Genomic DNA, 25,603 nt, shown 5'->3' with positions numbered 1-25,603 from the left:
TCTCTTACATATATTTCCCCCACCTCCCTGAACAACCCTTAAAACAAATGCTAACTATCCCACAGTATTCTGTGGGAGACCTTGGTGTGGGGGATAACCAATAAGCTGGAGTCCCAAGCGGATGTTTTTAAAATAACAATAAAGATTTATTTTAAAACAAGGTATTATAATACAGGGGATGCGGGTGGCGCTGTGGGTAAAAGCCTCAGCGCCTAGAGCTTGCCGATCGAAAGGTCGGCGGTTTGAATCCCCGCGGCGGGGTGCGCTCCCGCTGCTCGGTCCCAGCGCCTGCCAACCTAACAGTTCGAAAGCACCCCCGGGTGCAAGTAGATAAATAGGGACCGCTTACCAGCGGGAAGGTAAACGGCGTTTCCGTGTGCTGCGCTGGCTCGCCAGATGCAGCTTGTCACGCTGGCCACGTGACCCGGAAGTGTCTGCGGACAGCGCTGGCCCCCGGCCTCTTGAGTGAGATGGGCGCACAACCCTAGAGTCTGTCAAGACTGGCCCGTACGGGCAGGGGTACCTTTACCTTTACTATTATAATACAAGTGGAGAAACTTAGGTTACTTCAGAATTAGTAAGCTAGTTTGCTGAATTCGTTTCACAGAGGTTTCAGCTTTTTAGTTCGGTTCCTTTCTGAGGCAGGGAACTTTTGCCCAGAGCGGCACTTGAACCCACAACCCTGAGATTAAGCATCCCATACTCTACTGACTGTGTTGCCCCTCCGCTTCCTGCACAACTGACATGCCCACAAATGTGGACACGAAAGGAGGAAAGTCAGAGTAAAGTGAATGGAAAGTTTAGCCATGCTGTTCTCTATGACGGACACCAGAGGGCAGTAAGTGAATTGTATATGAAATCATTCACTGTGTTTTACTTGTGTTTTTGTTTTTTTTAACAGAAAAAAACAAAGGAAGCAGGATTTTGCTTTCTGTGTTTTGGAGGGCAAGCAGATGAAAGTCAAACACTAGTTTCCAAGTCATGAGAAGCAACAGCTCCATTTCATTCTGCACCAGTCAGAGCTCATCTACTCTCTAGTACTGTGTCCAGTTGTGGTTTTTTTAGGGCAGTATGGTGTAATGGTTAGAGAGATGAACTAGGACCTCAGAGACATGGGTTCCAATCCCTTACTCAGCCACTGGGTGACCTTGAGCCAGTCTCTCAGCTTGACCCACCTCACAGGGCTGTTGTGAGGTAGGTCAGGCTGGGAAGAGGGGAGACACATGGAGAGCTCCTTAAAGGAAAGTTGGGATATAAATGTAGTGATAATAAAGAATAATAAGGAAGAAAGATGTAAAATTGGAATGGGTTCAGAGTCAGGCAACGGAGATGGTATAGAGAACAAGTCCAGTGAGGGAAGGATGAAGGAACTGCTTTGTTAAACCTGGAGCAGAGAAGACTGAAGGGAAATATAATATATAAAAAGCTATCATTGAGGAAAAAGTAAAAGCTGCATTCACGGTTGAACCGCATGATTCCCAACCCAAGAATGCCAGGAACTTTTCTTCTCACAGAGCTAATATTCCCAGCACCCTTAGCAAACTACAGTTCCCAGGGTTGTTTGCTGGGAGTTGTGGGCCTCAAATATGCACTTTAAATGTTTACATGCAGCCTTTTCCCTTTCTGCCCCAGAAGGCAAACACAAATGTGTCATGGGAGAGTAGATCAGATCAGATGAGATCAGACCCTCGCAAAACAAAATGTTGTGAAGATAAGATATGGCAACCTCAGCAGAGATTACCTCACACCCCGATAAAACAGCAACACAGGCAAGCTTAAAATGACCACAGATTTCCTTAGAAGTTCACAAAATGCCCCATTAAAATGCCAAAAATAGAGCCCTCTTTTGACATATATTAAAATAAAATATCATTTATTATCTATTGCACTTAATTATTATGTTGCTTTGAGTTAATTTGTGTGTGTGTGTGTGTGTGTGTGTGTGTGTGTAGTCGTTTAGTTGTGTCCGACTCTTCGTGACCCCATGGACCAGAGCACGCCAGGCACTCCTGTCTTCTACTGCCTCCCTCAGTTTAGTCAAACTCATGCTGGTAGCTTCGAGAACTCTGTCCAACCATCTCGTCCTCTGTTGTCCCCTTCTCCTTGTGCCCTCAATCTTTCCCAACATCAGGGTCTTTTCCAGGGAGTCTTCTCTTCTCACGAGGTGGCCAAAGTATTGGAGCCTCAGCTTCAGGATCTGTCCTTCCGGTGAGCACTCAGGGCTGATTTCCTTAAGAATGGAGAGGTTTGATTTTCTTGCAGTCCACGGGACTCTCAAGAGTCTCCTCCAGCACCATAATTCAAAAGCATCAATTCTTCGGCGATCAGCCTTCTTGATGGTCCAGCTCTCACTTCCATATCACTTAGTCGTGTCACGAAGAGTCGGACACAACTAAACGACTAAACAACAACAATATATATAGTAACTCAAAGTGACTTACAAAAAGCACAGGCATTAAAACCAAGGCCTTTTTCCGGCACCTCTCAGGTGAGCTCCATTGCCATTACAGTGGTACCTTGGGTTACATATGCTTCAGGTTACAGACTCCGCTAACCCAGAAATATCACCTCGGGTTAAGAACTTTGCTTCAGGATGAGAACAGAAATCGTGTGGCGGTGGCACAGCAGCAGCGGGAGGCCTCATTAGCTTAAGTGGTGCTTCAGGTTAAGAACAGTTTCAGGTTAAGAACAGACCTCCAGAATGAATTAAGTTCTTAACCCGAGGTACCACTGTATAAGAGAACAAGGGAGATGTTCATGGTGAGTTCTGGCACCTCTTTTTTTCTATATAAAAAAGCAGTGATTAAAACCAACATAAAACTAACACAGAGTAAAAAGCTAAAAGCCTATTCGTAGTAAAAAGACTTTGAAGGAGACCACAAATAAGAAACGCCATTCATGGTTGGTGGCACCACAGGTCTGTCATCCTTCACCATGAAGGCAATAAAACATTGCCACTGGTATCCAAAGTCGTTGCCAAGTTCTGCAGCTTCTTTCAGTTCATTTCTCTAACACCGCTCTTTGCCAAATTCTCATCCCTACAGGAGACTATACGGATTTCTATTCCTCCCGGCAACATGCTACAAATGTCGGGGCGATGTTCCGAGGAAAGGAAAATGCTCTGATGCCCAACTGGTCAGTAGTTGTGTTCTAAGGATTCTAAGGTCTCAAATATAAAATAAATGTTCCTTAATGTACTAGGCAAACACATACATAAGTATATAAGCCATGGGTCTGAAATAACACAGGACAACAATCCTGAAGCCATTTCGACTCTCCCAAATTGACCTCAAATATTTCTATGCAAGGAAGAAGGAAATGGGAAAAGCTTTCTGATTGTCTTTTGACTGTAGGGGCTTACACCTCCCATATCAAATACAGTCTCCCATATCAAATACAGTCTATGTTAAGCTGAGCACACTCTCAAATTTCTGCTGAAGACTGCCTCCTTCTGTGATGTATGCATGATGTTTGGGCTGGTGGTCTTGGGCTACAGGGTGGGAAATTTCAAAAGTATATATAGGGGCCTGCACACCATTGTTCGGGGTTCCCCTCCCTCCTGTGTGTGGGACCCTGTTGCAACAGTTCCTAGAATAAAGATCAGGCTTACTAGCCGCTTTGCTTCTCAATTTACTCTGGTTGGCCTCTGTTATTTTCTCCTACCAATAGGGAACCCACTTAAGGACTCTCGCTATGGGCTCCAGAATACCCCAAAAGGGAAAGGGAGCAGTTTTTCTTATAACAGTTGCTTTTCCAACGACGTTTGGGAGGGGTTGAGTGGGGAGAAGCTTCATTTGGGTGTCCATTCGAGGATAAAGCATTATTTGGATGTGATGAGTGAGAGGATACTCATGAAGCGATTTGAAACCTTGTAGACTTGGGGACGCGGGTGGCGCTGTGGGTTAAACCACAGAGCATAAGACTTGCTGATCAGAAGGTTGGCAGTTCGAATCCCTGTGACGGGGTGAGCTCCCGTTGCTCGGTCCCAGCTCCTGCCAACCTAGCAGTTCGAAAGCAAGTGCAAGTAGATAAATAGGTACCGCTACAGAGAGAAGGTAAACGGCGTTTCCGTGCGCTGCTCTGGTTTGCCAGAAGTGGCTTAGTCATGCTGGCCACTTGACCCAGAAGCTGTACGCCGGCTCCCTTGGCCAATAAAGCGAGATGAGCGCCACAACCCCAGAGTCGGCCACGACTGGACCTAATGGTCAGGGGTCCCTTTAGACTTTCCATAGGCATCTCGTTGGCCACTGTGAGAACAGGATGCTGGACTAGATGGGCCACTGGCCTGATCCAGCTCTTCTTATGTTCTTATGTGTTGACCACATTCTCCTTTTAGTTAATGATCACAACCCCTTGTGATTATTCCTCTTTTCAAGGTTGCACCTGCCAGTTGGGTACCACGGACGTGCCTCTTCCGTCGTTGTATCTGGGACGCCGATCAGGAGGCCATTGGGACAAATGCGACCTGATGACGGTAAGCCTTTTGGCCTTCCATTCACCATCTGGTTTCATGTTTATAAATGGAATTAATATATAAGCGGAGAGTCTCGAGGTGTCAAATTAAAAGAGAGAGGTTTCTTTCTGGTACGATTTTAGTATACAGTCGCACCTTGGTTTTCGAACAGCTTAGTTCTCAAACGTTTTGGCTCCCGAATGCCGCAAACCCAGAAGTGAGTTTTCCGGTTTGCGAACTGTTATTGGAAGCTGGACGTCGGAGAGAGCTTCCACGGCTTCCGATTGGCTGCAGGAGCTTCCAAGTTCCAGTTCAAATTCCAAGGTATGACTGTATTTGTCAGCCATGATGAACATGGTCAATTGCCCCTGAGGGATTTCCAAAGATTTCAGTTGATATAATAACTCTTCCTTTCCTATGTCTGTCTCCCCTGAACTAGTGAGGGGTATACATATATTGTATTATTTACATGGTGAAGTTAATGTAAATAGATTTGGTTATTATTATTTCCCTCCTTTTTCTTCTGTAAGTACATTCATCTTGTTTCTACATCTCTGGACTGATTTGGATGTTTATTTATTGTTTCTTAGCCCCTTCGTGGTGAGAGGCTTTGTCTGATATTCTGTACTGCAGAATAGTCTTTATCCCTTTTCCTGACTTGTTTAAATAAGTCTTCTCTTTTAAAAAAAGCAGTTGATGCATGCATGCATAGCGAGGTGGCATTGTCAAGCTTGCAAACACCATCGCTTTCCCTATTAAAAGAAACAGCCTGCTTACTTTTTGTGTGTGTTTGTTCTGTTTAAATCACAGCAAAACCCCCGGTGTTCGGTGCTTGCAAACTTTTGGATATTGAACTGGAAATGGTAGGATTTTATTTGCTTATGTTGTCCCCTTCATCTCTCCAACCCTGGTTTTAAGAACCCAGACCAAAAAAGGGTGGGTGGGGGGCAAACAAGACAACCCATTATTAAAAGAAACATATAAAATTTCTGAAATGCGAATTCTCAAAATTGAAACGGTCAGAACTCCCCCAAACCATTTAGATCTTTTCACAAAAGAAGAAAAACACACAGCCCTAACTAGTTGACACCATTTTGGATTTTTTAAAATTTCCCTGCAATTTTCTCTCTACTAGTGCTTATAAAGCAACAAACATGTCTTTAAGGAGAAAGGTGAAATTAATTGGTGAGGAAACAATTTTCAAATTCTCTTCACTTAAAAATGCTTTTGTTGTTGTTTTTTAGTCTTGTGAATTTCTGCCTACCTTTAAACAACAACACCAATAAACCTCTGAGGCCAGTGCATGATCAAATCAAAAACCATTGAGTTCTTTACAACTTAATTATATTCAGAATAAACCTACTGAAATTACCGTATTTTTCGCACTATAGGACGCACTTTCCCCCCTCCAAAAATGAAGGGGAAATGTGTGTGCGTCCTATGGTGCGAGTGCAGGCTTTCGCACCATGCCTGGAGAGTGAGAGGGGTCGGTGCGCACCGACCCCTCACGCTCTCCAGGCTTTGCACACCTCTCCGCAAGCAGCGGGAGCCCAGCGCTGGGCTCCCGCTGCTTGCGGAGAGTTGCCTGCATGCCGAAGCCTGCGCGCGCTGAGCTCAGCGCGCCCAGGCTTCGCAGACCTCTCCGCAAGCAGCGGGAACACTCCCGCTGCTTGCGGAGACTTGCCTGCATGTTGAAGCCTGCGCGCGCTGAGCTCAGTGCGTCCAGGCTTCGCGGACCTCTCCGCAAGCAGCGGGAGCGCTCCCACGGCTTGCAGAGAGCTGCCTGTTTGGGGGCTGGGGTCGGGGGAAGCTCGAGCTTCCCCCGCCCCAGCCCTGCGCCTGGGGAAAAAATAATTCCCCCCCTTTATTTCCCCCCAAAAAACTGGGTGCGCCCTATGGTCCGGTGCGCCCTATGGTGCAAAAAATACGGTAATAAGTCCAAGTTAGCCATATCCATCAGTTTCAGTGTAGCACCAACGCTTCAATTGGATTGGGCCAATTAAAGGAGGGGGGGAGGCAGGGGGAACATAACAATAAAATCACAATTAGAAATTAAAGCAGCAGGAAAATAGGACATATATCTAGGAGCAAGTTAATGTTAGAAAGGATCTAGGAAAATAAATACTACAATATTGTTGTCATCGTCATTTTACTGCAACTACTATTAATTCAATTTCTTATGCACCCTTCACCATAAGGTCCCGGGGTTAGTTAACGACCATTTAAAATACATTATTCAAACAGTTTAAAACAAATTGCACTCACAAGAGTAGGGTAGGTCACGCAAACACCATCTCAGGTGTCAAAGTAGAGGGAAAGAGGAGCATTATGATGGGAACTGCATGATGATTTGATTTCCTCTCATAAGAGCCCTGAGGCAACTCATCAATGAAAACGCAAGCATTTAAGCAGAGTTAAAACCACAGTTCAAAATAAGACCAGATGCTCAGCAATCAAACAAACAAACTTGCATTGTGCTCCAAATCCTGTCCTGTTTGCACAGAAAGGGCCATGTAAGAATCGAGGAATTGTCAGCATGGATGTTGAAGTCCCCCAGGACATTTTTTATGTACGCCACCACAGCAGCAAGAATTCTTCTAGCAAAGTATTGGAAGACGCAGGATTTACCCACGTTGGAAGAATGGCAGACGAAGGTGATCGACTATATGGGACTGGCAGAGATGACTGGCAGAATTCGAGACCGGGGGAAAGAGGCGGTGGATGAAGACTGGAACAAATTCAAAGTTTATCTTAAAAACTGTTGTAATTTGGAAAATTAGGGGCTCAGAGTTATAAGAGATAAAGAACTACAGTGGTATTAATAATTAACTGAAGTTAAATACATGAAATATATTTAAGTTATGATCAGAGGGTTGCTGAAAAATCTTGAAACAAGAATGCAGAAAAGGGGTGGTATGGGGAAGTCATGTTTTTGTTTGTTTATGTCTATGTTTTTGTTTTGTTTATTTTTTATTTATGGAAAACTAATAAAAATTTATTATAAAAAAAAAAAAGAATCGAGGAATTGGATGGGATAAGCTGAGATGAGTGCATGTGCTTTACCATGTTGGTTCTATTGTATAAAATGGCATATTTCCATTTCTGGAGGACACACCCTAACAAAACCACCTCCTGTATTTCCCCAGGCTTTCTTTGTAGGCCCCGGAAACAAACCTGGAGAGGCGGTTCCCATCAGCGAAGCTCACAAGCACATCTTTGGGATGGTCCTTATGAATGACTGGAGCGGTAATGAGCCCTGCTGATGTTCCCCACGGCAGGAAACCTCTTGCTATGCTTTTATATTAGAGAATGTAGTGAAATGAGGCAGACTTCTAAAGATCCCTTCAGGACAGCAAAGATATAGGAAGCGGCCTTATGGTGAATCAGACCATTGGTCAATTGAGCTCAGTATCGTCTCCACTGACTGCCAGTGGCTCTTAAGGATTTCAGACAGCAGCCTTGAACCTATGACCTCCTGTACACAAAGCAGATGTTCTGCCTCAGAGCTAGTGTTCTTCTCTAGTTAAACATTGGAACCTGTCATATATCATGTCAGACCATTGATCTGTCTAGCGCAGTATTGTCGTCAACGTCGTCTTCTTCTTCGGAGACCACTCGTAGCCGAGTAAGATTGTCTTCCATGAACATGGTTTTAACAGTGAGTCCATAAGTGACTGTGGAGGCCAATTCTGGATCCACACATCCTTCCACAGTGGGGAGATAGGTTTCTGGGAGGATATTGATCACGGTGAAGGTTTGCCAAGCGTGCCTTCCTCTTAGTGCATTTCTCCCTTTCATCCTAAGTTTGAGCATCTTCAAAGCCCATGGCAACTTTGGGGAAGGCTGTTCTCCAACTGGAGCGCTTGCAGCCCAGTGTTTCCCAGTTTTCAGTGTTTCGACTACATTTTTTAAGATTTGCCTTGAGAGAGTATTTGAACCTCTTTTGTTGACCACCAGCATTACGCTTTCCATTTTTAAGCTCAGAATAGAATAGTTGCTTTGGAAGGCAATAATCAGACATCTGAACAATGTGACCGGTCCAGCGAAGTTGATGTTGAAGAGTCATGGCTTCAACACTGGTGATCTTTGCTGCTTCTAGTATACTGGCATTAGTTTGCCTGTCTTCCCAAGTAAACTTTTTTGGAGTATTGTATGCACAGTATTGTATGCTCCAGCTGGTAGCAGCTGTCTAGGTCTTTCCCAGCAAGGGAGGAAGCTTGTGTCAGGCATAGGCAAACTCCAGCCCTCCAGATGTTTGGGACTACAATTCCCATCATCCCTAGCTAACAGGATCAGTGGTCAGGGATGATGGGAATTGTAGTCCCAAACATCTGGAGGACCGGAGTTTGCATATGCCTGACTTGGGTAATATTTCGTAATATTGCACCTGTGTGAGGCCAAAATTTGGCACCCCGAAAATTGATATTCCCAATTATGGATCTTCTCAATTTTGTGCCCCTTCATTTGGGCATCCTCTGCAGTGGAACCGCCCTTGCTGCCCTAAATTGTTCCCAGTCCTACCTGAACATGCCAGGAATTGACCCTGGGTCCTCCTGTATGCAAAGCGGATTCTCTTCCACTGAGCTACAGCCCCTCCCTTGAGAAGCAGAGCCTAAAACGTATATATACAGTGGTACCTCGGCTTAAGAACTTAATTTGTTCTGGAGGTCCGTTCTTAACCTGAAACTGTTCTTAACCTGAGGTGCAGTCATACCTCATGTTGCGAATGCTGCAGGTTACGTCTTTTCAGGTTGCATCCCGTGGCGACCCAGAAGTACCAGAAAGGGTTACTTCCGTGTTTCGTCGTTCGCGCATGCGCAGATGTGCAAAATGACATCACGTGCATGCACAGAAGCGGCAAATCGCAACTTGCGCGTGCACAGGCACGGGTTGCGTTCCATTCAGGTTGCGAATGGGGCTCCAGAATGGATCCCATTTGCAACCAGAGGTACCACTGTACCACTTTAGCTAATGGGACCTCCTGCTGCTGCCACACCACCACCACACGATTTCTGTTCTCATCCTGAAGCAAAGTTCTTAACCCAAGGTACTATTTCTGGGTTAGCGGAGTCTGTAACCTGAAGCATCAGTAACCTGAAGCGTCTGTAACCTGAGGTACCACTGTGTATCTATATCTATATATATGTCTATGTCTATATCATCTATATCTATATCTCTATATCATCTCTTTCCTTGCCTCCTAGCACGTGACATTCAGAAATGGGAATATGTCCCCCTGGGTCCATTTCTGGGCAAGAGTTTTGGCACCACCATCTCTCCGTGGGTGGTGACTATGGAAGCTCTGATGCCGTTTGCACTGCCAAATCCTATCCAGGTTAGCAAAAAGTGATCAGATGTATCCCGTGTGACTTACGGGGAAATATATTCTACATGACTTATGTGGAAACAAGGCTACTTGTCAGGTGGGTGGGGCGTACATAAATAACAGAGATGTGCATGATTCCCCACCCCCAATCCAAATTATGTCCCGACCCAGCACTTTGGAGCACCCAGGGTTGGATGAAGCATTAAGCAAAATGAGCACATGCTTAGGGCATCAAGGGAAGAGGGGGGCACCACAGAAATTTTCCTTTGCCAGATTCTCTATGGTGCAGTTGAACCAGGTTCCACAAAAAAAGGATCCCACAATATGTGCATTGTAAGTTCAGTGCAACAACAAAAAAAATATAAAAACAAGATTCAGTCGTGCTGAACTTTGTAAAATAATTGCAGAAGGCAGTATTTTATGGTTTATTGTTGTTTATATTTTGAAATATATATATATATATATATGCTTTCGTAGATTTTCACGGGTACAGGAATGCAGGTTTTGGTGTCCTCGGGTGTCTTCCCGTGTAAAAGTTGGGGTGTCTAGGCGACGTTTCGACGAGGTCTCACTCGTCATCTTCAGGCTGGTGCTTTCGGCTTCTTGTTACTGGAACAGAGCAGGATCTCAGTGTTTGAGTTCCTATAAATACTGTTGAGGGGTGTGGTGTATAGCCTCCAATGTTCTGGGCAGAGAGGAAGTTCCCAGGCTAGTGTGCCTTTTCTTCTTTTGTTCCTTAATTGCTTGAGGGATATCTTGAGTGATTTCTTGAGTGATATCCTGAGTACCACTTAGGTGGGTCATTAGGTGTGGATTAGTTGCTAAAGCCTTTGTGTCTTGACCTCTTGAACTTTGTGAAGAGTTTTTCTGAGAAGATGGCTGTACTGCATTTAGTTGTGCTCTGGCTTGGCTTCGTGTATAGGCAATCCCTACACAGATCTGGCTGGCACAGGCCACAAAACCACAGCTCGCCCCTATACACGAAGCCAAGCCAGAGCACAACTAAATGCAGTACAGCCATCTTCTCAGAAAAACTCTTCACAAAGTTCAACATCACTTTGTGCAACCTAAAGCGTGTGTAACCCGAGGTACCACTGTACTACATCATCCAGCCAGAGCAACAGGTGTACCACAAAGGGACTGTAACCTAGCAGTATGTTGGATGCAGCCCTCTGTTTTCACTTCAAAACCGATAGACACTCAACCACTTGAGTCTGCTATTATAGAGGGATATATGACGCATCTTTTGCTTCTTCAAGGATCCCAGGCCACTGCCCTACCTCTGCGATGATCAGCCTTATACTTTTGACATCAACCTTTTTGTTGCTATTAAAGGTACAGTACTCCCTCCTATGATACATTTTAATTTCATTCAGGCTTGCGGATCTCCAAAATAAGAAAAAAAATTGGGAGGCCATAAGTAAATGATGTATTAAAAGAATCAAAACGCCAACAGTACTCTGTTAAGCTACTAATGCCCTTCTATTCAGCCTTGTTTGTAAATTTTAAGAAACCCAAAAAACACTGCAGTTGTGTAAGGTTCATTCTCTATTTTGATTCAAAATGGTGTCTAACTGTATCCGAACATAGACAAAAATATTCCCCTTGATTTTCGGAACCATCGTGCAAAATGTGGTTAAAATCAGTGCAGTTTTGGAATGGTTTAGTCTTCCATTTTGATTCAAAATGGTGTCCACTGATATTCAAACATAGGTGAAAACCTCCTCCTTGATATCAGGAGGCCCTAGGTAAAGGTAAAGGGACCCCTGACCATTAGGTCCAGTCGTGACCGACTCTGGGGTTGCGGTGCTCATCTCGCTTTATTGGCCAAGGGAGCCGGCATACAGCTTCCGGGTCATGTGGCCAGCATGACCAAGCCGCTTCTGGCAAACCAGAGCAGCCCACAGAAATGCCGTTTACCTTCCCGCCAGAGCGGTACCTATTTATCTACTTGCACATTGACGTGCTTTCGCACTGCTAGGTTGGCAGGAGCAGGGACTGAGCAATGGGAGCTCACCCCAACGTGGGGATTCGAACCACCGACCTTCTGATCAGCAGGTCCTAGGCTCTGTGGTTTAACCCACAGCGCCACCCGCGTCCCTCTATCAGGAGGTCCTAGAGGTGCCCAAATGCAGAGTGAAGAAAACCTCTCAAAAGATATAGCAGAAGATAGTATCTTGATAATACTTTAAAGTTGCCTTTAACCAGGCATAGGCAAACTCGGCCCTCCAGATGTTTTGGGACTACAACTCCCATCATCCCTGACCACTGGCCTAGCTAGGGATGATGGGAGTTGTAGTCCCAAAACATCTGGAGTGCCGAGTTTGCCTATGCCTGCCTTTAACCGTTATGCTACATCTCACAAATAAATGAGGAAGCCTTCCTTGAAATAAGAAACAAATGGCAACTCTAGCAGAGTCCTAATGTGAGAAGTGCACTCCTTGCACCAAGGTTTCTTCATTTAATTCCTATTTCACCATCATAAAATTCCTGCATGGACAAAACTCCCCTGCAGGAATTAAGATGCAGTTGATACGTAAAAGTTCCACATGGTAATTGCATCTCTCAGTTTTTCAGTCTGTATACTCCTGTGCAATGGCTGTTTTTGGTGGTGGAGCAACAGCAGACATTAAGCCCTCCAGCACACCAAATAGATGTTGGGACTACAACTCCCATCATCCCTGAACATTAGCCATGCATGCTTACTGGAGCTGATGGGAGTTGGAGTCCCAGAATATCTGGAAAGCCACAGGCTCCCCATCCTTTATCCAAGCCATCTGTGATGTTCAGCATTTTGTGCAAAAGCCTGTTATACGCAGCTTTCCAATTTGCGCTCTCCAGTTTTCCCCTCCCGGCTGGGTTAATTACTTTTACCCTGCTTTTTTTCCTGCAAGAAGTATCCAAAGCAGCTGATGAACTGAAGATAAAGCATAACACAAAACGTTAGCAGAGTTAAAAGAAACAAGAATATTAGATCAGGCATTTGAACCAGAGAGCGATAAAAACTAAGAGGAGCTACCAATTAAAGCTACATTAAACTCTCACACCGGCTCAGGGTTTTCTTTAGATCTCCCTTCTCAGTACGCACTCCTAAGATATCTTTGCAAGGACAATTTCTACCTTGGAACAGAAATAGGGAGTAAATTCTATGGCAAATCCCAGAGGAAAAGGTTTATGGTTTTGTCGAAACGCTCTCTGTGTGTAAAAGGAGTCAAACTCGCTTGCCTGAGCAGTTTTATGACAGGAACTGTAAACACCTCAGTCTGTATTCTGCTGGAGTTGCACATTGCCTTACTGTAAATTTGGATTCTTGCTCTCATACTTCCACCACAGTGAAAAAATTATGGACAAAATGAGCAAGTGAAACATCCTCTATAAGGTAAAGTAAAGAACCCCTGGATGGTTGAGTCCAGTCAAAGGCGACTATGGGGTTGTGGCACTCATCTTGCTTTCAGGCCGAGGGAGCTGGCGTTTGTCTGCAGACAGCTTTCTGGGTTATGGTGGCTAGGATGACTAAACTGCTTCTGGTGCAACAGAACACCGTGACGGAAATCAGAGAGCAAGGAAATGCCGTTTACCTTCCCGCCACAGCGGTACCTATTTATCTACTCGCTCTGGTGTACTTTTGAATTGCTAGGTTGGCAGGAGCTGGGACAGAGTAACGGGAGCTCACCCCATCGTGGGGATTTGAACCGCCGACCTTCTGATGTGCAAGCCCAAGAGGCTCAGTGGTTTAGACCACAGTGCCGCCCGCATCCTCCTCTGTAGTACTGAGATTGGAAAAGTATAAAGTTGCATCTAAAGTGTATTGTCCAGAAAGCCGCCATCCAAACCTAGGGATTGCCCATCTCTACGAATATCAGACACAGAACAACTCTCACACATTTGCTGCATCCATATTTATGTTGACTGCAGTTACTTGGACACAGGTGATGGTATTTAAAACACTGAGTCCTCACAATCCTCCTTACTGCAAACTTATTGATTTGTTTTCAGGAGATGGAATGAGCAAGCCTGCTAATATTTGCCGCTCAAACTTTAAGGTAAGAAATGTTTTCTCTCCCGTGTTTTCAGCTGAGACAGGATTTGAAGTGGGCACTGCTACAAACCTCACACCAGCCATTGAGCCACATTGTCACCTATTGAGTGCCTAAGTACATATGGTATGAATGGTGTAAAAGCAGAAAGGGCAGGCTTCTGAGAATCTCAGTTAGTTAGTGAAAGTAAAATTCTGTTTTCTGTGTGTGTGTTTTCACAAATGTTAGGTATGCATGTATGTTATGTGTGCATATTATATTATATTATATTATATTATATTATATTATATTATAATGTTATAATGCCTGATATTTTAATAAATATATGCATTTATATGCACGCTTTACCCTAGTTATAAGCATTTTGGTACACATTACTTGGCTGGGGAATTGCATTACAAAATCCAGAAAGTACAAATTTTGAAGGATGGCCGTGTTTTGGTTCGTGCATTGTTTTGGAGAATGCCAGTTATATAGTTTTATCTCTAAATGCAAACTGAATCTGATTTCTCGCCCATCCCTAATTTCTCCCCCATTAGTGAAGAGCTCACTAACAGAGCAGGTGGTTTGCATGCAAAAGGTTTCCCAGTTCAACCCAAGACACCTCTATTTTAAAAGGACCCAGTGGTGGGGAAGATCTCTGGCTGAGACCCTGGAGAGAGCTGCTGGCAATAAGAGGCAGTCATGGGCTAGATGGAGAAACAGCTTGGCCTTGTATAGGGCAACACCCCATGTATCTCCAACACTCTAAAACCCTCTCCTCTCTCTTATCTTGCAGCACATGTACTGGACCATGAAACAGCAACTGGCTCACCATACCGTCAATGGCTGCAACCTTAGACCTGGAGACCTCTTGGCCTCTGGAACTATTAGCGGGCCTGTAAGCATTTAATTATAGGGATGTGCGTGGCGCTGTGGGTTAAAGCACAGAGCCTAGGACTTGCCGATCAGAAGGCTGGTGGTTTGAATCTCTGCGATGGGGTGAGCTCCCGTTGCTCAGTCCCTGCTCCTGCCAAGCTAGCAGTTCAAAAGCACTTCAAAGTGCAAGTAGATAAATAGGTACCGCTCTGGCGGGAAAGTAAGTGGCATTTCCGTGCGCTGCTCTGGTTCGCCAGAAGCGGCTTAGTCATGCTGGCCACATGACCCGGAATCTGTACGCCGGCTCCCTCGGCCAATAAAGCGAGATGAGCGTCGCAACCCCAGAGTCGGTCACAACTGGACCTAATGGTCAGGGGTCCCTTTACCTTTACCTTTAAGCATTTAATTAACCATACCCTGATTTGTAATGCATCATATTTGCATTAGAGATGACGGGAAGCTCCACCAAATCTAGATTTTTAATCCAGATATAGGGAGTCCAGTACCTTTGAATCCACTGGGTCCCAGGCCATGTCTGATCCGAAATGGATCCAGATAAGACCTTCTGATGTTTCCATGCCCAGGATGACATAGGCACACCGGGGTTTGGAGGTGCCCCCTTCAATATTAAAAACAGCTTCCTCCTGACCCATCCAGTATGAATTACTGGAAGTAAAGCAGCTGGGTGACGGCTGTAGCAGGTACCAAAGCCATAGATTGTTGCACATGCATAGCACATCAGGAAAGCTGGGAGCCGTGGGAAATGCAGTTTTCATATTTCCCGGTGCCCCTGGACGTAGTGTTTGTGTAGTCCAGGCTGTAAGTGTCATAATCAAAACTGGATCCCTCCTTGCTGCCCACCACCACCTGCCTCTAGTGCAGCGGTTCTCAACCTGTGGGTCCCCAGATATTGTTGGACTACAACTCCCATCATCCCCGACCACTGGTCATGCTGGCTAGGAATGATGGGAGTTGTAGTCCAACAACATCCGGGTACCCACAGGTTGAGAAACACTGCTCTAGTGGGAGAGGGAAAAGGGTGGAAGCTGTTTTTCTTGCACAGTGAGAGAAAAATGCTGAAATAGGTTTGTCTCCTGTTTTGTCTTCTGTTTTGTACTTGATCAGGCACCTTTGTGGAAGGCTTTGCTATGCTTTGTTTTAACAGACTGTTCGGAGATTTTAAAGGCATTAGCTCTAAAAAAAACAACACCCCCACAAACGCTCTGTAAGCAATCGCATCTCCCAGAGAATAAAGGATTACATTATAGGCAAGTGACTAAGCCGTAGCACGTCAGCGGACTGGATCAATCGCTGTTTCTGGCAGAGATCCACTCTTTAGGATCCAAGAATATCCTTGATTTCCTTTAGCCCAAGGTTAGGGCACCTCAGATCTGAGGGGCAAATGCAGCACTCCAGGGTCATCTTGCCAGGCCACATTCCTTGCCAGCCTTACTTTGCATTATCCTGGAGTATTTTGCCTGGTTGGAATATATTGGTAATGGATCTTCCTTGCCTGGATGAAAGATAGGTGTGTGGGTGGGTGTTTGTAAGTTTGTAGAAACTAGCTTACTCTCAGGCTCCGGGGACTCGACTTCCTCCCCCCCACTTTGGCCGTAGATAAGCAGGACAAAGTGAAAAGTGTCACTTACCATTTAAAGAGTCTTTAATGATCACAGCAAAAGAACAAAGCAGCCTTTCTCAGAGTGAAGGTGCTCCCCATTAAGGTTTCCACCCGCTTCCCCCCTAGTCACTTCCGCTGCTTGTGACCTGATCAAGCAATCATTGTGCCTTTTGTGTAGCCACCTTATCTGCTCTACGTAACCTTGGACTGATAGGCTGGGCACTTTCCAGTGAGAGAGAGAGTCTGTTAGCTCTCTCTCTCCCAGTTCTTCTTCACTTTGCTGTTCAACCCCCAGTTCGTCCCAACTTTTGTCTTCGGAACTAAGCCCCTCTGCAAGCCACTGTTCCAAATCTATACTGCTCCACTGCGCCTGGGTAGCTTCAGGATCCTGGTCAGGAGCAGGGAGAAGGGCAGGTGCCCACCATTCCTCATCAGAGCAGTACTCCTCTGCCTGGTCTCTGACACTTACTACACCTAGGTAAAACTTGCATTCGTTGCTCTATCCCTTTTTGTCCATCCCTCTTGGAAGGTTGCCCCCAGAGGATTGCAACCATGGATCTGAAATTAGTTCCCCACCCCTCCTTCAACCAGTGGGTCCAAGATGTACAGCAGCAGGACATCCACACACAGAGCTGAAGCTAAGTACCTGTTTTCAATTTCTGCTTGAAGGATCCCGAGAACTTTGGTTCCATGTTGGAATTGTCATGGAAAGGAACAAAAGCCATTGACCTTGGTCATGGCCAGTCTCGTAAATTTCTGCAGGATGGAGATGAAGTCGTTATAACAGGTGAGTGCGTTTGCGGGGTAGGATGAAATAGAGTACATGTCAGGGTCAGCATGAGACTCCTTAGAGTAGTGATAAAGCGGGATATCAAATCCAAACTCCTCCTCCTCCTCCTCCTCCTCTTCTTCTTCTTCCTCCTCACACCCACACATACCCCACTCACACACAAAAACAAATCTCGCTACAGCCAACCAAAGACAAGAAAATGCAACAAACAAATACAGTATTGAGAGAACCCACGCTGTGACGCTGACACAAAACCCCACACATACACTAAGGAGAAGAATAGAGGCATTGCCACCCCACCCCACTCACCATTCCCCCTTCCCCCTCTTTTCTTCCTAACTTAACACTGTATGCAACACTAATGTCTCACAACAAACGAAACTGATCTGTAGAAAACACAACTTGGAAAAAAGAGGCAACAAACGTATCTTTGTAAACTAAGAAATCTTTAATTAGAAAAAAATATTATTATTTAAATGTTCCATATCTGAGATGTAGCGCCAAATAGCGAACGCAGCTAAGCGACGCCAGTTAATCTCAGGCTGATGGCTGCTGACCTGCTTATGTGAATTCGTCCTGCAATCTCCTTCAGTCCATCGCCTGCTGTGATATCTGTGATGCCTCTGGCACAACCAAGAGCGATCTTTTGCTCCTTAGCTGCCAAAAGCATCACAGTCTGCTTCCTACTGGTGCTATTTTTAGCACACCTGGAAGCATTGATGGAGGAGGCGAACAGGACGTTTTCGGGAGTGCTCTGAAGCCCCGGTGCATAGGAAACCATTGAATATGCGTTAAAAAAATCCCAGGGGTCAGGATTTGCCATAGACATGCTGCAAGTCCCTGCAGGCCACCCCAAAGTGTTGGCCACAGGCAAGGACAAATCTAGTACAGTGGTACCTTGGGTTACACACGCTTCAGGTTACATACGCTTCAGGTTACAGACTCTGCTAACCCAGAAATAGTGCTTCAGGTTAAGAACTTTGCTTCAGGATGAGAACAGAAATCGTGCTCCGGTGGCGCGGCAGCAGCAGGAGGCCCCATTAGCTAAAGTGGTGCTTCAGGTTAAGAACAGTTTCAGGTTAAGTAAGGACCTCCGGAACGAATTAAGTACTTAACCTGAGGTACCACTGTATGAAACTAATGAAGCTTAAGCTTAAGGACCCCTAATTCTAATTCCACACACACACACACACACACACACACACACACACACACACACCATAACTTGTAAACTATAAGGCATAGGAAATATTTGTTCACACCAGTGACTTTGACATGCGAGACAATTCGAGTACAGCAATTTTAATCAAAATCTGAGATGCAGTAGTTAATTAAAAAAAATAAAATGGGATGATCTATCATGAAACAACCTCATTGAAAAAGATAACTGTGTTTACCCTGACCTGGTTGCGAAGGAGCCCCCATGACAGTTCAGGGCCCCCAAAATGTAGGTCCGCCACTGGCCACAGGTGAAACAATACAGTGCTAGATGGCCCTATTATTCTGACTTGCTGTGAGGCAGGTTCCTGACTTCCTAATAGTTTTTAAAATGCATTCTTTAACTTTCCAAAAAAGGACACAACAAGGACAGTAGGAACTGCCTTCAGCCAGGCCTGATTCTTTGCCCGGCAAGTTCAGTATTGTGCACTCCGACTGGCTTTTGCACATATGATGGTTTGTTTAATGGCCTTGATAGCTGGTGCCAACTAGCAAGTGCACATGTCCGGTTAAGAGGAAACACTCTGGCAATTCTGAATGTGGCAAGAAAATGCTAATTCATGTTTGCACTCAGAGAAGGCGGGAGAGCTACATGTAGCCACCAGGCCTGAGGTTGCCTGCCCCTGGTGTAAGGGAAATTGCCCGTAAGCACATATGGAACACAGTTGGTGCCCAGATAACGGGTAATGCATTGCTTAAGTCAGTTAGCAATAAAATAGAATTGTTGTCAGAAGAGCCTTTCTGAAAAGAACAAAAACACTGCTCCTGCCTTTGGATGACTTCTTTCCATCGTTGGGCTACTTATCTTAACAAGCAAGGGAGTTTTTTGTGTGTCATATGCATAGCTGTCAAGTGTCCCTTATTTGAAGGGACAGTCCCTTATTCCAGCGCCATGTCCCGCTGCTGTCCCTTATTGATGGATGTCACTTAAATGTCCCTTAAATGATGTCCCTTAAATTTCAAAGGAAGCAGCTCCTCTCCCTCCCTCCCTGCCGGCCAGGGAGGAGGGAGGCTACAACTGTGTTGCTTGGCTGTGTTGCTCATCCAATAAGAAGTCTAAGAATGACTGGGGCGGTGGAGCTTGCATACCTTGTGTGTGGCTAGTTAATGCAAGCTGAGGGGGGTTTTGAATGCTGGACGCCATTTTGTTGCACGTGCTGCTGCAAACTTTGCAGTGCAAAGCCAGGCCGGGGAGCCATCTAAAGTTGAGGCTGCATAGACCTTGTGGTGCATGTGATTCAGATTCTATTCAGTTGAACCAAGTTGGTTGGACAGTGTTCTCGAAGCTACCAGCATGAGTTTGACCAGCCTGCAGGAGGACAGGAGTGCCTGGAACAGGTGAGGCTGCAGGTCCCTTATTTTGGCTGCTGGTCCCTTATTTTCAAGGCTGCTGGCCCCTTATTTTCAAATCTGTAAGTTGACAGCTATGCATATGTTCTGCAGTTTTCCTCCATCATTTTAGTACATTTTCCTCAATCCGCTTTTTACAGTTATCGTTTCCTGTGTATGTGCTTTCTCATCCCACAGGCTACTGTCAGGGAAACGGTTATCGGGTTGGCTTTGGTGAATGTTCCGGAAAAGTGCTCCCAGCCAGACCTGTCTGATCGTTTTCTTTGGAGGACATCCCAGAGGGGAGAAAGAGGAAGAAGGGCCCTAAATGTTCTCTCTTTCGTTTAAAATATATATATTTCTGACTTTGCTGTTTGTGGGCATGGAGAAATTGAAGATAACACTGTTGGGGCTCTCACTCCATATTTCTAAAATTCTGTGGAGGTTTCAAAATCTATGGAGAATGCTTAATTGTTGGCATTTTTACTAACAGTATTTTTAAAACAATAAACAGTGAATCTCGTTGTCTTCAGTGCTGCATTCCATTAATATCAATGTGAATCTATTTGAGAGGCGATTTTTGTGACAGAGAGTGGCATTTTCTGTACTGCAAATTACCACATAGCTCCAGTGACCGTTTTTATCTGTAAACTGGCTAGAAGAGGTGGTGCTTCTGAGCATTTACTGACTGCCTCTGTAAATAAGAATGCTAATGTGTTGTTTTTTTTTACATGATTCCCTCTTGTATATCCATGTATACCAGAGGTTCCTGCCAACCTAGCAGTTCGAAAGCACGTCAAAGTGCAAGTAGATAAATAGGTACCACTCCAGCGGGAAGGTAAACTGCATTTCTGTGCACTGCCCTGGTTCGCCAGAAGTGGCTTAGTCATGCTGGCCACATGACCCAGAAGCTGTATGCCGTCTCCCTCGGCCAATAAAGCGAGATGAGCGCCGCAACCCCAGAGTCGGTCACGACTGGACCTAATGGTCAGGGATCCCTTTAACTTTACCCTTTATACCAGAGATGGATAGCATTTCATACATCTGATGAATGTTTACTCTTCAAGTTTAAACTACTAGTTTATGCTACCAGTAATCTATTAGGTTTTTAAGGTACCACAAGAAGAATCCTTTCCCCCCCAACTCTGTTCACCTGAGTTTAGGGAGCTGCTCAAATCCCAGGAGCTTTTGCTGTACGAATTGAGTGATTTCCCTCAAGCCCGTGTATAAATTGGGTGTCTGCTTTAGTTTTCCAAGTACAGGGGATGCCAACATGGCACTCCTGGGCACCAAGGTGTTCACCAGGACCTCCTGTGGTGCCCTCAAAAATCCACAGTATACAGAGATTGTTTGCTTTTCCTGCTCAGTACCTGTTGGTGCTGGCTCAGCCTGTCCTACATTGAAGCATACCCACATTTCACAGGATATCAGGATCGGACACCCACCATCCCATCTATTCTGAACAGAGGAGAGGTGGCAAGAAATTTGTGGACTACTAGAAATCTGGTACTTGTATGCTGCATTTAGTGAAGTTTTCTCAGGTTGTGGACTGGCTCCATCATGCCCAACTGCCTAAGCTGATCATTAGCCCTCCTGCTCAGAGAGGACTATAAAAAGCTTCCTGTTTGGGCTGGGAACAACATGGTCCTCCAAGCGGTAGTGGATTTTGGTGTGTTCCTGAGCTCTGACTATCAAATGTGTCTTACGAAGGCAAGCAAGGTATTTACGATGAAGACAAATGGGAAGAAAATGCGACGAAAGAGATAAATCAGTCATAGCTGAACACTGCCCACAAAATTAGTTCTGTCTCAGCAAAAAGCCTAAAAACTGCAGTGATAAAAGTTCCCTTCAGAAGGGAGAGCAGATCGATTTAACTCTGCCAGCTTATGCATATGGCAGGTGCCAGTGCTACAAGATGGACAGCTGTCTGGCTCCCAGTCTCTGCGGAAAGCTATTTTCTTTGCTGGTGATTTGATGAAGTGCTGCCCCAAGAGATGGAGAGATTTGTTTTAAGGTCATCCAACTTGCTGGTGTCAGTTGTTGACTGGTGTAGTGCCAATGTAGTACCTTGAATTCTTCCCCTGATGTTTATGATTCATGGATCAGAATGTCCATACATCCCAAGTCATCTGCTAAAGGGGCTTTGGTAAATGCCATGGTTAAGTGCATTTACCCGGAAGACTAGCTCACCATCTAGTTAACTTTGTCTGGATGATTCTCCCTGTTTGAAATGGCTCCCCCCGGTTCTCAGTACTTTGCAGAATTGTTCTAGATGTTGCCTATTCTTAAAAAGAGAGAGAGAAGTGGAGTCCCTGAAAACTCTTTGGTATCATTTCAAAAGCGAGAAATTGTAGCTGTTTGTTGGATATCATGAAACCTTCCATTTATTGCCAATGGATTGAAACAGGAACATGATGCTTTACAGAGGGGAATTTTGGAAAAGAGCCGCCCGGATCAAAACACAGCTTCAGGCCTGCAGCTGTCAAGTTTGCAGATTTCTACTGGCACCAAATTGATTTTTCTAAACGGTGCCAAAGGAACAGAATGAATCTCCCTCGACCGGAGCGTTCATTTAGATGATGCACAGGCTCTCTGAAAACACCGCCTGGGATAATTTCACAGCATGTGAGAGGGGCAGGCGCAAACATCTGTTAAGCAAATAGCATTAAAGCTGCTTCTAATGATAGCATCAAGGGCCAGATAGCTCAAAGCTTCAGTACTTGCAAGGACATACATCCGGCCAGTTTATGCGACACGACATCCCCTGTAGGGCATGGAAATTGTGCTAACAGTACATTAGCAATATCTTTACATTTTGGAATGGCAGCGAGAAAGCTAGACCTTGCCCTCAGTATTGGAAATCTGGTGTGCGGCATTCAATGAGCCTTTCCATGCTTAGGTGATGGATTATTGCAGTTCCTCCTTGGCCATGTACAGAGATGCAGGCAGTGGCGAGTCTTTGGTTGAAGGGAAGATAGATGTAATGTTTTTAGAGCAGTGGGATAGAATTGGAAGGAGCTTCACTCCATTCAGTGCAAATTTATCTTTTCCTTTTTCCAAGAGAAGTCTGGAAAGAAAACAAGTTTTGCACGTTTACATCATGCCTCGGTTTAAAAATGTCTCTCCCCGTCTCCTCAACACATCCTTTTTATGCTCACAAGAATGATAGTGTTCTTCAGGAGCTCTATTTGTGTAGTGTTATAAGAATTCTAAGGTCCCAAATATAAAATAAATGTTCATAAATGTACAAGGCAAACACAAAAGTATATAAACCACGTGTCTGAAATAGTACAGGAGAGCAGTCCTGAAACCATTTTGACTCTCCCAAATTGATCTCAAATATTTTCTGCAAGGAGGAAGGAAATGGGAAAGCCTTCCCTTTGTCTTTTTGCTTACAAATCCTGTCTTAAGAGTGTACTTGTGTATGAATAGGGTGAGTCTATGACCTGGTTTCTGGAGGAGACTCTTGAGAGTCCCATGGACTGCAAGAAGATCAAACCTCTCCATTCTGAAGGAAATCAGCCCTGAGTGCTCACTGGAAGGACAGATCGTGAGGCTGAGACTCCAATACTTTGGCCACCTCATGAGAAGAGAAGACTCCCTGGAAAAGACCCTGATGTTGGGAAAGATTGAGGGCACAAGGAGAAAGGGATGACAGAGGACGAGATGGTTGGACAGTGTTCTCGAAGCTACCAGCATGAGTTTGACCAAACTGCGGGAGGCAGAGGAAGACAGAAGTGCCTGGCATGCTCTGGTCCATGGGGTCACGAAGAGTCAGACACAACTAAACGACTAAACAACAACAATGACCTGGTTTCAGGAATTAAAGTATTTACCATCACAAAAGAATGGCCAGGCTGCCCAGGTAAAGCAATCAGTGATCATTAACAGATATCCTGGCAAACAGGATTTCTGCTGTAGACTGCCTCCTGTGATGTATGTATGATGTTTTTGGGGGTGGTCTTGAGCTACAGGGTGGGTAATTTCAAAAGTTTATATAAAGGCTTGTGTACCATTGTTCTGGGTCCCTCCTGCCTCCTGCTTGTGGTAGTGAGCACCCTGTTGCACCAGTTAATAAAGATCAGGCTTACTAGCTGCCTTGCTTCTCAATATTCTCTGGCTGACCTCTGTTATTTTCTCCTACTGATAAGGAACCTACTTAAGGACTCTATATGGCAGCCTTTCTCAACCTTGGGTCCCCAGATGTTTTTGGCCTACAACTCCCATCATCCCTAGCTAGCAAGGCCAGAGCTCAGGGATGATGGGAGTTGTAGTCCAACAACATCTGGGGACCCAAGGTTGAGAAACACTGCTATACGAGCTCTTGGGTACCCCATAAGGGAAAATGAGCAGGTTTTTCTTATAACAGTAGCATGAAAAATAAATACTGTATCTAGGGATGCAAGAAGGCAGCGATTTCTGTTCTGACCTGCACTTTGTCTCTTTATTTATCACACTCCCCCCACCTTTTATCAAGTAATAGGGACCCAAAAAAAGCAGTATCAGAATTGAGGGGAAATCCACCTTTCATCTCATTAGCTCAATGCAACATACAGTGCTATGTTTTTATCCCCACGACCACACTGTGAAACAGGTGACGTTGTTATCAGGGCAGCTCTGGGATTTGAACCCAGGTTTTCATAGTCCTGTGGGACGCGGGGTGGCGCTGTGGGTAAAAGCCTCAGCGCCTAGGGCTTGCCGATCAAAAGGTCAGCGGTTCGAATCCCCGCAGCAGGGTGCACTCCCGCTGCTCGGTCCCAGCGCCTGCCAACCTAGCAGTTCGAAAGCACCCTCGGGTACAAGTAGATAAATAGGGACCGCTTACCAGCGGGAAGGTAAACGGCGTTTCCGTGTGCGGCTCTGGCTCGCCAGATGCAGCTTTGTCACACTGGCCACGTGACCCAGAAGTGTCTGCGGACAGCGCTGGCCCCCGGCCTCTTGAGTGAGATGGGCACACAACCCCAGAGTCTGTCAAGACTGGCCCGTACGGGCAGGGGTACCTTTACCTTTACCTTTCATAGTCCTAGCCTAATCCTTTCCCCACCACATTGCACCATGTTCACTGTGTGTATAGGGGAAGATCCATTGATATGCAATGAAGAAAGAAAGGTGTGTATGAGCTGAGGCTTCTTTTTTTTAAGAATTCTGATAAATGGATGACAAAGCATTTTTGTTGTTGGAAGCCATTTATTAGATAATACATTCACTACAAGGTTTCTGCTAGGTGTTCTTTCTCTGAGTGCAACTGTCCCCAGTATGGAAGAATTGTTTAAGACTTAAAATTCATTTTTAATTTTAATTTTTAATTTAATTTAATTTAATTTTAATCATTTCTAATTTTAAAATAAAATTAGCAGAGGCACTTTGTCTCATGCAGTTCAGAATCACTACCTTGTCGCCCAAAGCTGCAGCCCTTTCTGGATGTGAAACTTCCATTGATAGATATATCAATGGAAGAATATATATATATTCTTCAAGGGAAATTTGCACCGACAAGAGGGCTGTCTTTGGGACTTGTCTGTGCGTTGAACAAGGCATCTTATGCAGGAGCACAACCAGAAACATCAGCAGATGAGGTATTTCGAAGGTCCAAAATTTGCTTTCCTCCTTTCCTACTGGTCTCCTTTGTGTTTTCCCCCCTGTGAGAGAAAAACCTGTCAGACAGCTGTAAAAGGCAAAGGAGCCCACTGCCAGAAAAAAGTTGGCAACCCTCATCACCAGCCACTGTTTTCTTCTTCAGCTGCTGAAGAAGGTTGCCAGCTTTAGTCTGCATTTAACAGCAGCCTTACAGGCCAAAAAATTAGCAAGCAAAACTGAGCCTGGAGATGGAACTGATGGAGAAAAAAATCCACCTGCTAAATTTCTGTCAGGCTGCAGTTAAAGGCGGAGGAGTCCTACCAGGAAAAAAATTGGCAACGCCTACCAGCTAGGGTAGGAACCCTCATTTAGTAGGCTGCAATTCTGGATAAGC

At 45.1% G+C, this 25,603-nt stretch overlaps 1 protein-coding gene across 2 annotated transcripts in view; it reads left to right on the top strand.

Annotated features, from left to right (window-relative positions):
• Positions 1-20,164, top strand: part of FAH (fumarylacetoacetate hydrolase) — a 28,740-nt gene extending 8,576 nt beyond the window's left edge. For both annotated transcript variants that reach the window (XM_077918877.1, XM_028706559.2), the window contains 10 exons: positions 3,045-3,135; positions 4,377-4,474; positions 5,264-5,316; positions 7,600-7,699; positions 9,658-9,788; positions 11,039-11,114; positions 13,776-13,822; positions 14,595-14,696; positions 16,965-17,082; positions 19,831-20,164. In XM_077918877.1, the coding sequence (XP_077775003.1) occupies positions 3,045-3,135; positions 4,377-4,474; positions 5,264-5,316; positions 7,600-7,699; positions 9,658-9,788; positions 11,039-11,114; positions 13,776-13,822; positions 14,595-14,696; positions 16,965-17,082; positions 19,831-19,907 (893 nt within the window). In that variant the 3' untranslated portion in view covers positions 19,908-20,164. The remainder of the gene's footprint in view (positions 1-3,044; positions 3,136-4,376; positions 4,475-5,263; positions 5,317-7,599; positions 7,700-9,657; positions 9,789-11,038; positions 11,115-13,775; positions 13,823-14,594; positions 14,697-16,964; positions 17,083-19,830) is intronic.
• Positions 20,165-25,603: the final 5,439 nt, after the last annotated feature.

This window comes from Podarcis muralis, chromosome 14 (genome assembly GCF_964188315.1).
Source record: "Podarcis muralis chromosome 14, rPodMur119.hap1.1, whole genome shotgun sequence".
NCBI lineage: Eukaryota > Metazoa > Chordata > Lepidosauria > Squamata > Lacertidae > Podarcis > Podarcis muralis.
This window is presented reverse-complemented; position numbering and strand designations above follow the sequence as displayed.